General features: G+C 39.6%; 1 protein-coding gene across 2 annotated transcripts in view; it reads right to left on the bottom strand.

Moving 5' to 3' along the window:
- The window catches only part of LOC311042947 (H-2 class II histocompatibility antigen, E-S beta chain-like), a 133023-nt gene that overhangs the window by 89411 nt on the left and 29754 nt on the right, over positions 1-13858 (bottom strand). The window contains exons 1-3 of one of the 2 annotated variants that reach the window (XM_084054055.1): positions 9037-9228; positions 7667-7924; positions 5459-5731 (exon numbers count right to left, since the gene is read on the bottom strand). The exons of the other annotated variant lie outside the window; for it this stretch is intronic. Coding sequence (XP_083910181.1) covers positions 5459-5731; positions 7667-7924; positions 9037-9103 — 598 coding nt within the window. The 5' untranslated portion in view covers positions 9104-9228. Of the gene's footprint in view, positions 1-5458; positions 5732-7666; positions 7925-9036; positions 9229-13858 lie in introns of those variants that run through there. 2 annotated transcript variants of the gene reach the window in all.

Genomic DNA, 13858 nt, shown 5'->3' with positions numbered 1-13858 from the left:
ATAAGAAATCTTCTTTTTGGACACTGATCTTATGTTTAAAAGTGCACAATGCAATATATTTGGTCTGTGATGAGCAGAGACAGACTCTGTCAGGCTAATATTTATTAGATTATTAACGTTACTACCTATGGGTACACTGGGTGTTGAACCAGAGCGACATGATCTGTCAGTAATGTGGGTAGGAATAGAAAATTGCAATTGACCAGAGGTGTCCATGTTTCTGGCGGACGGATTTGCATGGGGGACCAAAAGTCAGGCATGAGCACTCAGGCTGCGTTGTAAATGGAATGATAGAGAGTTATTTCCCAGTATGCTTGGATGTAAGCGGTCCCGGCAATAAAAGTCTTCACGAGCCCAAAAAAGGTGGAAGTTGTGGATATAACTTAAGTTGCAAGAGGAGCAGACCGCTTGGAGCCAATAATGTAGGTCCAGCAGCCTGCTGAAGTGGCTCTCCCCTTTGCGCAGCGGTGGAATCGGACCTGAGATGAAAGCCTGTTTACCACAGCTGAGGAGCAGCTCCAGGATGTTTTTAAAGTTTTCACGAGTGTCAACGGACTCTCTGTCGTTAACGCCTATATGGAGGACAATCTTAACAATAGTGGAAGGGAGAGTGGCCAGAATGGTGGGAAGACGCTCGAGGATAAACGTTGTGTTTGCCCCTGGATAGCAGTATATTAAAGCGTTGGGGATGCGAACATTTCGGATCATGGAATCCCCGATGATTAACACTGTGGGGGGAGGGGGAGATCGTGAGTGCGCAGAGAAACCAGGGGTCTTGTTTGTAAACAGAGGGACTCTGGATGTAAACAACAGAGGGACTTTAGTTGAGCGCTGCTGTTTACATTTGGCCGAAATTGGGTTCACAGAGGTGGACCTGGTCGCCACAACAGGTAGGTGCAGCAGAGGTGGAATACTGGACGGAGGCTGGGTGGCGAAGTGGGCAGTAGTAGCAGGATGTTTTCCTTTTTGTCCGCGGTGGTCAGAGACTACCGCCTCGACTTTGTGCAACGAGGGGTCAACATCTCCAACAGGTCTAGAGCGATTTCCAGGGCGCATTATATCGGAGACTACCGCCTCGCTGTATGAGAGCGAGGGGTCAACATCTCTCGGCCAGGCAGGTGGATGTGCAGCTCTATTCCAGCGCTTTGACCTCTTTGCCCTGGGTGTCGACTGGCATTCCTCCTCAAGGAGTGAACCCAGTAACTCGAAGCTGTTTCTCAGGGGAATTGGTGGAGAAGCAGCGCGCGAGACGTTCCTGCACCGCTTCTGGTTGGAGCGGCGCACAGGAATGAAATCATCCGAGGCAGCGGCGGCCCCGGTTTCGAGGCGTTTCGGCTTAGTACCAAGATTGGGCCAATCCTCCACAGTAATGATGGGACCACCGAACGGCGGATCCACGGCTGGAGGCTCCTTCGGCAGACCCGGTGACACTGAGTCCTGCAGGATAGAGGCCAAGCCTGACGCAGCGGCTACGAAGGTGTCCAAAAAGTCCTCGTCTTCTCGAATTCCACGGAGAAGGGAGACACGGACCTCCAGCTCTTTTATTCTCTGCTCCTGACGGAGACAGCTTTCACAGTTCGGAGAAAAGGTGAGTGAGGCGGGCATGGTAGCCCCAAATGCTAGACCCGGTGATCCACTGGTTCCCTCCTGTAGTTGAGAGGCAGCGGCGGTGCCCGCACTTTGTTTGTAGCTGATCACGGGCGATCAAAGCGACCGATCATCAAAATATTCCACTGTATGTGTAGAAGATAGATAAGACAACAGTGTCCCCCAAAAAATAGGAATTTAAAACACATTAAAAGTAGCTAAATTAAGCAGAAGACACATGATAATGTGAATTCACACGACCGGCATGGTTCACCAGGCTAGTTGTTTCACTTCTACACAAGCATGTTGTTTTGTGTATTTGTTTGTAGTTTTATACACTTTTATACATAAACAAAAATAATAAAAGTTCAGTAAAAAGAAAGAGGAAGTGAACCTGGGTGTGTGGGAGGAGTCTAAAGATCATCATTGGTTGTCGGCACCAGAATACGACCTGATAGAAGAAGAAGAGAGACAGTTAAAACACACAAACAAATGCATTTGATGTACTGTATTGTGGGCATTTCTCCATAAAATGCATAAATGTACACACAACATTCAGTCATCAGAACTAATGTGAACATTTGACTCATATTTAGGACTAAATGTAACACTGATGTATTAAAGCTAAATGTGACAACATAGAACACACTTTGACCTCTAACTAGGTCGTCTAAACTGGTCTAAACCGGTTAAGGTTCAAAACCAATATAAACCAGTGTAGGTTGTGGCTTTACATGTTTGTTTGTTTGTTTGTTTGCATTTCTCTGAGGGTTCCATATGTCATGTGATCCTCTGTTGATCTGACCTCATTTCTTCCACTGGTAGTATAATAATTAATGAAACATGTTAATTAAACATGTTAATTAAACATGCTAATCACCTCGTTTCTTCCACTGGAAGTAGATGAATCCAGACAGGAACAAGACCAGACCCAGAACCAGACCTGATGCTCCCATGGCCACCTTGTTCTTCACTGACTCTGGCATGGAGAAATCTGACAATACAAATATTATATCTCATATCATATCATATCATATCATATATCATATTATTACAGTAGATTAAAACAACTTGTTCTTCACTGACTCAGACATGGAGTCATCTGACAATAAGCTACAACAACCAAACACAATAAACAATAAACAGACGACACAGTCATTGTGAGTCTGTTCAGTAATAATGAGTCCAACCCTATTGGTCCAGTCCTTGAGGAGTTTGTCACCTGATGTGACATGTCCTTCTTAGAGCTAAATACATCCAAAACAAAGGATATGATGATAGATTTTAGAAGACATGAATCAACCTTTTACTATGATGATTATAAACCAGGCTGTGGAATGTGCAGAAAGTATCTTGGGACAGAGTCATAGACTCAGAACTGTGAGGCAGTTTGTAAAAAAGAACATCAGCGCTTGTTCTGTCTTATAAAACTGTCTTGTTTTCACATTGATGAAACCATGATGACTCTTTAAACTGCTTTTATCAAATCAATCTGGTCTTATATCTGTTTTTATCAAATCAATCTGGTCTTTAATCTGTTTTCATCAAATCAATAAGCTCATAGCACGACACCGAGTGCCGCGCTATGAGCTTGTAGATCTGCTATTTTTGTAAAATCTTGAACATTTGTGCAAATGTTTGAATATAATTTACATATTTAATTTTTTAAACAACATTTTTAACTCAAACATTTTCTTCTTGAACAACATATTTTGATGGGGATCAGCGGCCCAAAACAATTTGGTGGTCCTTGACAAGAAAAAGTTTGAGCACTACTGATATTCTTTTTTCAAAAAATTAAGACATATGTTGAGAGACATTTGACAGTTACAAATGTTTGCTTTAAAAATACATACATTCAAATATTTGCACAAATGTTAAAGATTTTTCAAAAATAGCAGATCTACAAGCTCATAGTGCGGCACTCGGTGCCGCGCTATGAGCTTTTATATATGCTATTTTGACAGTAGATTACACTAGATTACAGTAACTGACCCCAGTCCATCTTGATAGGCGCGGTCAGGCTGGGATGTTCCACCATGCATGTGATCTTCTCTCCTGATCTGTAGCACACACACACACACACACACACACACACACACACACACACACACACACACACACACACACACACACACACACACACACACTGGTAGTACCAGTAGAGGTGTCTATTAGGTGTGTATTTCTATGTATAGGTGTCTGTTAGGTGTGTACCTGGGTGTGTACTCCAGGTAGGAGTGGTACTGGTAGTACCAGTCTCCATCAGACAGCTCAGCGGTAGAGAAGAGACCAGAGGTCAAAGGTTCTTGACCTATCCACCAGGTCACCAGGATCACTTTAGGATAGAAGTCGTAGCTGCTGCACCTCAGCATGTGAGTGTGTTCACCACGACGAGGGGGAGTCACTGACTTCAGTCTCACTTTGGGCTCCACTGGATAAATAAGATTATTATTATCATTATTATTATTATTTTTATTATTACCCTTATCATTATTATTACATGTATTAATATATACCAGTCATTTGAACATGTCATCATCATTAATAATTGTATATTATCCAAATGAGATCCAAATGATCTAGAAAGCTTCAACAGGCTTACAACCCCTCCCGCTCTCTCAGATCAGCTAACACTGGGAAGCTGTCAGAATCTTCTCTAAAACACCCTGGACAACGCTCCTCACGTCCTAGACTCTTTTTCCTTCTCTAAAACACCCTGGACAACGCTCCACACGTCCTAGACTCTTCTCCCTTCTGGCTCCCAAACGGTGGAACGGACTGCCCATTGCAGTTAGAGCTGCAGACTCACTCCCAATCTACCACCATAATCTGCAGACTGTAGCAATAGACGGGTTTCCTGTTAGTAAACATGAGAGGAATATGACCGCGCAGAGGAGGGGGAAGACTATGGGTGCGTTTGGAAATTACGCACCGGAGCACACTCGCCTATTAGTTTGTATTGGCCAGTGCGCTCACTGCCGCTCAGGGCTGTATTTTCGAACGCGCCTTCCCCCAGGCATGCGCAGATTGCGCATTCTGCTCTGTGATGACGTCGCGCGGAAATCCGTCTATAGACCTAGCCTTGAACTAGATTTTTTTTTTGTTTTTGACGCATTCCTAAACCAATAATTTGATGACCGGCGGTCTCTCCAATAGGAGACTCAAAGAGTCTCCTTTGAGTCTCCTACCAGAGACATTAGCATCTTTCCAAATTAATCAATCAAATTATTGTCTCAGGAATGAGACAAAAACTAAAAAAATCTCCATGAATTCAAGGCTTCATGGGGTGTAGAAAATAAGTCATTTTTGGGGTGAACTATCCCTTTAAGTGTTTAAACCATTAAAACCTGAGGCCGATTTTACTAATGTCTTCTAAATCCAGTTTTCTGAAAAACTACTGTTGCTTTATTAGTAGCTCTCAAACTTTTTCATGTAAAGGACCACCCAAAATGTTGACGCCCATCTCAAAATACTTTGTTCCAGGGACCCCCAGAAGCAAAGATTTGAGTTAAAAATGTTAGCTTGAAAATAATATAAATATATGAATTTACACACATTTTCTTGATTAAAAAAAAATAGCAGATCTACAAGCTCATAGCGCGGCACGAGAGCTTGTAGATCTGCTATTTTTGAATAGCCAAAGTGTAAAGTAATGCTTTTTAGCTCAAATCAAAATGTGACACAGATGCTTCTTCAGATCTTAATGGGTTAAGAGGATCTGAAATGTTTGTCAGCAGATTAAGTCATGTTTTATAATCATTATCAGATCAATATCAACACCATTAATCATCTCTGAATAGAATCATGTGATTTCATGTTATAGTTTATGAGGTGATGAGTGTTGAGTGCTGCTCTGAGATCAGCTCACCTCTCTTGTTCAGAACAGAGGAGTAGTCGATCTCAATGTTGGGTTTGCAGAATGCCTCTGGTTGTGCTCTCCTATAAGCCAGTTCTCCAGGATCTTTATTGAGGCGCTCTGCGTTCTTCACACCAAACTCAGTGTATCCAACAAACTGATCTACCCTACTGTCCCACCTGAGGAACTCATCACCATCGAAATTCATTGACTGTATGTACTGTATGTCCTTCAGCTCACTGGAGTTAAACACACAGCGCATAGCCTGATAGAACACATATCCATCTGGAAATAGACAATTGAAAATGTCATTAATTTTCAGTCTTATTATCATCTGTATAATATCAACACTAGGCTAACTGCCCCCTATCGGCCAAATATGTCACTACATAAAGTCTAAAATAGGTTCAGGCATGTGGAATATGGCAATAAAATGTTTTGAATGTATATTGAATATCTTAAATACAATGAGATTGAGATACCAGTTAAATTTTGTTTCTCTATGTGTCCAGTTGTCTGTCTGTCTGTCTGTCTGTCAGACCCCATCATGTATTTCCAGGATAACCCCTTTTTATAACTACTATATATAGGCTATTTGAAAATAGAAGATCTACAAGCTCATAGCGCGGCACCGAGTGCCGCGCTACGAGCTTGTAGATCTGCTATTTTCAAACATTTTAGTACTTTTGGTACTTTAAGTACATTTTGATGCAAATACTTTTGTACTTTTACTCAAGTCATTCTTGAATTCAGGACTTTTACTTTTAACAGAGTACTTCTAGATTGCAGCATTGATTATTTTAGTAAACATTTGATTATTATTTAACATTAATAATTATTTAGTAAAACATTTGAGTACTTTTCCCATCAGTGACTCTAGTCAGCAAACAAGGTAAATAGTCACATATAGAGAGTAGAGAGAACAATGAAGAGCCTCAAAGAAACTATAGGATACCAGGTCAATCAATATTACAATTTTGGGGGTCTCCAGTTCAAATAGGATTATTTTGGGGGGTCCCATCCAGTTGAAATAGGATTATTATTTTACACCCACACCCACAGATTCAAACCAACCCCCCCAAGGTGATAGGCCACACCCACCCTACACTCTACAAGCTCATGAGCTTTTTTTCTATTGATCAATAAATGAAACAACCATAAAGTAACCCACTCTACCATCCTTCAGTGGTGGAAAAAGTACTCAAATGTTTTACTTAAAGGACGACTTCAGCACTTTTCAACATATCTTCATATAATAGGTCCTCACTAATGCTCATGATAAAATGGTACAATTGTTTTCTAATCAGTCTGTGTCTCAGAGGAGGGCTGTAGACAGTTCAGAAACCCGTCTACCAGTGACATCATCGATGGGGAATCCAAGCTAATAGAAACTGCAAGCTTTGTATTCCTGGAAAGTTGCAATGCAATAATAGATCCCATTGTTCTCGCCTTAATAAAAATCTGAATATTTTTTTTTAAATCTTTTTTGGGGAAAAAATCCTGCCTAACGATGATGTCACTGGTAGACGGGTTTCTGGACTGCCCACAGCCCTCCTATGAGACACAGACCAAGTAGAAACAAATTGTATAATTTTATCATGAGCATTAGTGAGGACCTATTATATGAAGATATGTTGAAAAGTGGTGAAGTCGTCCTTTAAAAGTATGAAAAATTGCAATAAAGAGATACTCTGTTACAATTAAACATCCGGAATTCAAAATGTACTTGAGTAAAAGAACAAAAGTATTTGCATCAAAATGTACTAAAAGTAAAAATACTCATTATACAAAATGTCACATTTCAAGTCTTGAAATGTATACAAATCTTTTGAAAATAGCAGATCTACAAGCTCACAATGCATCAAATCGTGATTAGTGACGCATTGTGAGCTTGTAGATCGGCTATTTTCAAATGGCCTATAGGGCTGAAGTGGTTACTGTATGATTTGTAATAATAATCAAAATCTACAAAGTAACTAGTAACTAAAGTTTTCAAATAATTGTGTGGAGTAAAAGTACAATACAAGTACATACTAATGCATAGATTTGTTAAATAAAAATAAAGCACCTTGAGCACATATTCATGTTTACTAGAAATACATATTATTTAGAAAACATTTCACCATAAATGCTTAATATACATGTTTAAACATTTTCATTAATGTTAAATGTATTCGACCGTTTTAGTTCATAACTATTGTGTTCATAGTATTCATGTACCTTTCACTGGTGGTTTCTTCAAGGCAGTGCGAATGGTGTCCAGGTTGTGTTTGCAGACCGCCTGATCATTCAAAGCTCTTCCATAAGCTCCTGCAGGGAAGGTGACATGATCTACAAACGGAGGCTGAGGCTCCACCACCTTCCCTTTGTTGAAGTCTGCGTACGCCAACACTTCACCATCCAGTGCATACATGTACTCTTTATATGGGTCTTTAACTGTGTCTGAACAGCCAGTGAGTTGAATGTTCTCATGGAACACTGGAAATAAAACAAAGATGACATTAAATTCAACAACAAACTTCTTCACAGTGACAATAACACATAATCATCATGTTAAACAATCATGTTTGCAGTGGTGGAAAAAGTACTCAAATGTTTTACTTAAATAAAAGTATCAATACTGCAATTTAGAAGTACTCTGTTACAAGTAAAAGTCCGGAATTCAAAATGTACTTGAGTAAAAGTACAAAAGTATTACTTTAAAAATGTATTTAAAGTACCAAAAGTAAAAGAAGGCTACAAAAAATGTTTGAAAATAGCAGATCTACAAGCTCACAACGCGCCGCGATGCGACGCATTGTGAGCTTATAGATCGGCTATTTTCAAATAGCCTAGGTATAAGATAGGGCTAAAGTGTTTAATGTATTTTTTATAATGTTATAATTTATATCTGTAAATTAACTAAGTAAAATTAATTAAGTAACTAGTAACTAAAGTTTTCAAATAATTGTAAAAGTACAATATTTGCTTGTGAGATGTAGTCGAGTTTAAGTAAAAGTACTGGAAATTGGAAATACTCCAGTAAAGATAAAGTATAAGCACCTTAAAATTGTACTTGAGTACAGTACTTGAGTAAATGTGATTAGTTACTTTACACCACTGCATGTTTGGTTCTTATATGAAGTGAAAGGTTGGATATTAAAAGTAACTTCCTGTCAAACGTTTTATTCACTGAAACAGATTCAAATGTTTTTTGTTTGTTTTGTATTTTATTATGAAAGTAATTCATACAGAATGATTTATTTCATGATGTCACAACAACAGTTCCTAACATCTGTTTTAATGTTTATGTATTTGGACCAACATTCAAGATCCAATACTGTATATACAGGTAGTAAAAGGAGTGTGTGTGTGTGTGTGTGTGTGTGTGTGTGTGTGTGTGTGTGTGTGTGTGTGTGTGTGTGTGTGTGTGTGTGTGTGTGTGTGTGTGTGTGTGTGTGTGTGTGTGTGTGTGTGTGTGTGTGTGTGTGTGTGTTCGTGTGTGCATGTCATTTGTTTGTATTGTGCATTGTTCATATAATTTAATTGTATATAATAACAGTAGATATAAATGTATATATCATACAATAACATAAATATAATGTACTTACTTCCTGGGATCGCTTTGACATGAAGTACAGAGGAGAGGATGAGGAGGGTGGCTGTAATCTTCATCATCACTGATCAAAACTGAACTGAATTTAACAGATGAGAATAAACAGATGAGAATAAACAGATGAGAATAAACAGATGAGAATAAACAGATGAGAATAAACAGATCAGAATAAACAGATCAGAATAAACAGATGAGAATAAACAGATCAGAATAAACAGATCAGAATAAACAGATGAGAATAAACAGATGAGAATAAACAGATGAGAATAAACAGATGAGAATAAACAGATGAGAATAAACAGATCAGAATAAACAGATCAGAATAAACAGATGAGAATAAACAGATCAGAATAAACAGATCAGAATAAACAGATGTTTACTGAAAGAGAAGTTCTGGAGTCTGAAAGAGAATGAAGGAGGATCTGTTCTGTAATTTAGAAGAATCAGCCAATCAGATTAAAGATATGATGTTACATCATCTGTTTCCAAGAAGACGACAGTCTTGATTATTGCACATATCATGAACAGTATATATTTGCTGCTCATGCACCTTATGTCTCCTCATTTACATGCTGTACCTTATGCATCTTATGTCTAACCTCATGTACTGTACCTTGTGTCTAACCTCATGCACATACAGTATGCACATATCTTTGTTTAATTCATCTTTTATTCTCTCCTTACCCCCCCCCATCCCCGTCTTCTTTTCTTTCTGAAAATAACTAAAATGGAGCTGCACAAAAAATGATTTCACCCACTTCTTTACACCTTTAACCTGTGATGTGACAATATAGATGATTCTGATTATGTTGAAGAGGAACACAAGAAAGAAAGAAAGAAAGAAAGAAAGAAAGAAAGAAAGAATGAAAGAAAGAATGAAAGAAAGAAAGGGGGACAACTTGAATCAGAAAGTAAAATATCTGGTCACTTCAGAAGAGAAAACCCAAATAAAATGCTGGAGCACTCCACTGGTCTACTCTGCACATATGTATTATTATGCAGGGTGACAAGGGGGTGTGGTCTCTGAAGACCATATTCAGACGGCGGCCATTTTGCTATTAAGTTAATGAAATGCCACCCCGTTTATTCAATGCAAAATGAAAAAATGGCCACCATGTGAATATGGTTTATTATTTACAATTCCATAGTGTAAAATAATACCAGTCAGAGTTCCATTTTGTCCCCCCCCCCACCCCGACAAAATCTTGCCCCCCCTACTGACAGAGGCTAACATCGCTTGTGTGTGTGTGTGTGTGTGTGTGTGTGTGTGTGTGTGTGTGTGTGTGTGTGTGTGTGTGTGTGTGTGTGTGTGTGTGTGTGTGTGTGTGTGTGTGTGTGTGTGTGTGTGTGTGTGTGTGTGTGTGTGTGTGTGCGCGCGTGCGTGCGTGCGCGTATGTGTACGTGTGTGTTCAGCGTCACTGGTAAAATGCTGTTCAGGTTCATTAAACATCAATCCAAGCCTCATTACATCTCACTGCTGAAACCATCAAATGTATTTAAAAACACACTGGTCATGTGATCAATGTGTGTGTGTGTGTGTGTGTGTGTGTGTGTGTGTGTGTGTGTGTGTGTGTGTGTGTGTGTGTGTGTGTGTGTGTGTGTGTGTGTGTGTGTGTGTGTGTGTGTGTGTGTGTGTGTGTGTTTGTATTGTGCATAATTTGGTTTTATATAATAACAGTAGATATAAATGTATATATTATATAATAACATAAATATAATGTACTTACTTCCTGGGATCGCTTTGACATGAAGTACAGAGGATGAGGAGGGTGGCTGTAATCTTTATCATCACTGATCAAAACTGATCTGAATTTAATAGATGGGAATAAACAGATGAGAATAAACAGATCAGAATAAACAGATGAGAATAAACAGATCAGAATAAACAGATGAGAATAAACAGATCAGAGTAAACAATGCTTACTGAAAGAGAAGTTCTGGAGTCTGAAAGAGAATGAAGGAGGACTCGTTCTTTAGTTCAGAAGAATCAGCCAATCAGATTAAAGATATGATGTTACATCATCTGTTTCTGGAAAGAGGACAGTCTGGATTTTTGCACATATCATGTATAGCTGCTGCTGATGCACCTTATGTCTCCTCATGTACATATCTTTGTTTAATTCATCTTTTATTCTCTCCTTGCCCCTCCCCCGTCTTCTTGTCTTTCTCTTTCTGAAAATAACTAAAACGATGGAGCTGCACTAAAAATAATTTCACCCACTTCTTTACACCTTTAACCTGTGATGTGACGATAAAGATGATTCTGATTCTGTTGAAGAGAAACAGAAGAAAGAAAGAAAGAAAGAAAGAAAGAAAGAAAGAAAGAAAGCGGGACAACTTGAATCAGTAATTAAAATATCTGGTCACTTCAGAAGAGAAAACCCAAATAAAATGCTGGAGCACTCCACTGGTCTACTCTGCACATATGTATTATTATGCAGGGTGAAGGGGGTGTGGTCTCTGAAGACCATATTCACACGGCGGCCATTTTGCTATTAAGTTAATGAAAGGCCACCCTGTTTCTTCAATGCAAAATGCAAAAATGGCCGCCATGTGAATATGATCTATTATTTCCAATTCCATAGTTTAAAAATAATAGCAGTCAGAGTTCCATAGCTTTTGTCTCCCTCCCACCCCCCTCCAACAAAATCTTGCCCCTCCTACTGACAAAAGCTAAAACTGTGTGTGTGTGTGTGTGTGTGTGTGTGTGTGTGTGTGTGTGTGTGTGTGTGTGTGTGTGTGTGTGTGTGTGTGTGTGTGTGTGTGTGTGTGTGTGTGTGTGTGTGTGTGTGTGTGTGTGTGTGTGTGTGTGTGTGTGTGTGTGTGGTTGGTTGAAGCTTCTCAATGGAAACTCCCCAAACTTTAATTTCACTTCCTGATTCACTCAACAGCCAATCAGGATTATTATTTTATTAAACATCAGCAGTTACTAGAGAGAGAGACATGTTGATGTGAACAACCTGACAGACTGACTGTACATTTATTTATTTATTTATGCATTGTTTTATTTGACTCGCTTTGACAATGTAAACATATCATGACAATGAGGACACTTTGAATCTATCTATTCCATTTCACAGTGAAATGAGCACCAACAAAGGTTAAATAAAGCTTAGTTTAGGACTAATCAAGGACTTGTTGATCTAGGATTTGTTTTAATTAGAGTTTTGTTGCACCACTTCATTTTGCGAGTGTGCGTGTGCGTGTGCATGTGTGCGTAGGCACAGCAACATCGTCTACTTCTGACCAATCATACCTCTCACCTGAAACAGTTGGCTATGATAGCCATGGACAGATTAAAGTGAAATGCTTTACAATAGCACAAACGCAATAGCCTGACACTCAGCCTGAAGGTTCATTTTGTATCACTCCATTATTGTCTCCGCCAGGCCGAAAGGCATGACGAGAGAGTATGTTTTGCACCCTGTCCGTCCGTCCGTCCGTCCGTCCGTCCGTCCGTGTGTCTGTCTGTGAACAGCTATTCTCCGGCACCGCAGGCCCGGCCGCTGCGAAACTGTGCACACACACTCCCTGGATGCCAAAGCCGAACATCTGCCCCGAATTTTTCAGATTGGCCTGTTATAGCGCCAACAGGAGGCCAATTTGTGCAAAACACATTTTTGGATATCACTCATACAGATTTTGTCCAAACCTCACGTAAATCGGTACACGGTATCTCTATAGTCATGTGATCAACACAGATCTGTCCAATTTTCCATATTCCATTCTGATTGGCTAAGATTGGCTTCCAAAGTTTCCAGGATTGGTTCGTTTTGAACAAAATGCCTCAAATTATCAACGCAGCATTTTTCTGTGAAATTTTGCGCGCACATTCCCACTAGGCTGAGGAAGAAATACCACTTCAACATTTTCAAATCATCCTCATGGTGGCGCTATAACAGGCCGTTTCGCGTTTTTACCTATAACTGCACCGATCTGTGTGAAACTTTGCATGCACACTCCCTAGAGGCCAAGGAAAAACCTTTGCCCAGCATTTTTCACATCTGCCTTTTAGAGCGCCACCAGGAGGCCGATTTGTGCAAAACTTTTTTTTTATATTACTTCTACAGATTCTGTCCACTATAGCTTAGAGGTAAATATTATACTTTTACTCCACTACAATTATTTGAAAACTTTAGTTACTAGTTACTTTGTAGATTTAGATTATTATTACAAAACATACATTAACCACTTCAGCTCTTTTACTTTATGGCCAAATAGCAGATCTACAAGCTCACAATGCGTCGCGATGTGACGCATTGTGAGCTTGTAGATCTGCTATTTTCAAAAGATTTTTATACATTTCAAAACATTTCTGCATAATGAGTACTTTCTACTTTTGCTACTTTAAGTACTTTTTGATACCAATACTTTTGTACTTATATGCAAGTACATTTTTAATTACGGACTTTTACTTGTAACGGAGTGCTTTGCAGTATTGATACTTTTACTTAAGTAAAACCGTTGAGTACTTTTCCCCCCACTGCATTTGAGTGATGAATTAAAAGTACCAGAAGGACTTTGGAGTGCTGGCTATTGCTTTATTTACGGCTCGTATAAGCCTCAGGGAGCTGAACGCCCCTGCCTTACATAGTTCCGTGGTCACCCTGGGCAAGGTGTAGCACCCGTTAGCCCCCCCCCCATTCAAGGGATAGGGGCTACTGCCTTGTAGTGAGTCCCTGGAAGGTCAAAGGCTAAGGGACCTCCAAGATCATTCCATGTAATTCAATGTATCAGACCTGATGAAGACCCTTCGTTGTGCTAACTTATTAATACATGTTCTACTGGGAGCTACCAGTGTGTGGACCAGTGTGTGG

The sequence above is a fragment of the Gymnoscopelus microlampas genome (assembly GCF_963454915.1).
Source record: "Gymnoscopelus microlampas genome assembly, chromosome: 4".
Lineage (NCBI taxonomy): Eukaryota > Metazoa > Chordata > Actinopteri > Myctophiformes > Myctophidae > Gymnoscopelus > Gymnoscopelus microlampas.
Note: the sequence above shows the minus strand (reverse complement) of the source record. Positions and strands in the feature narration are given on the sequence as shown.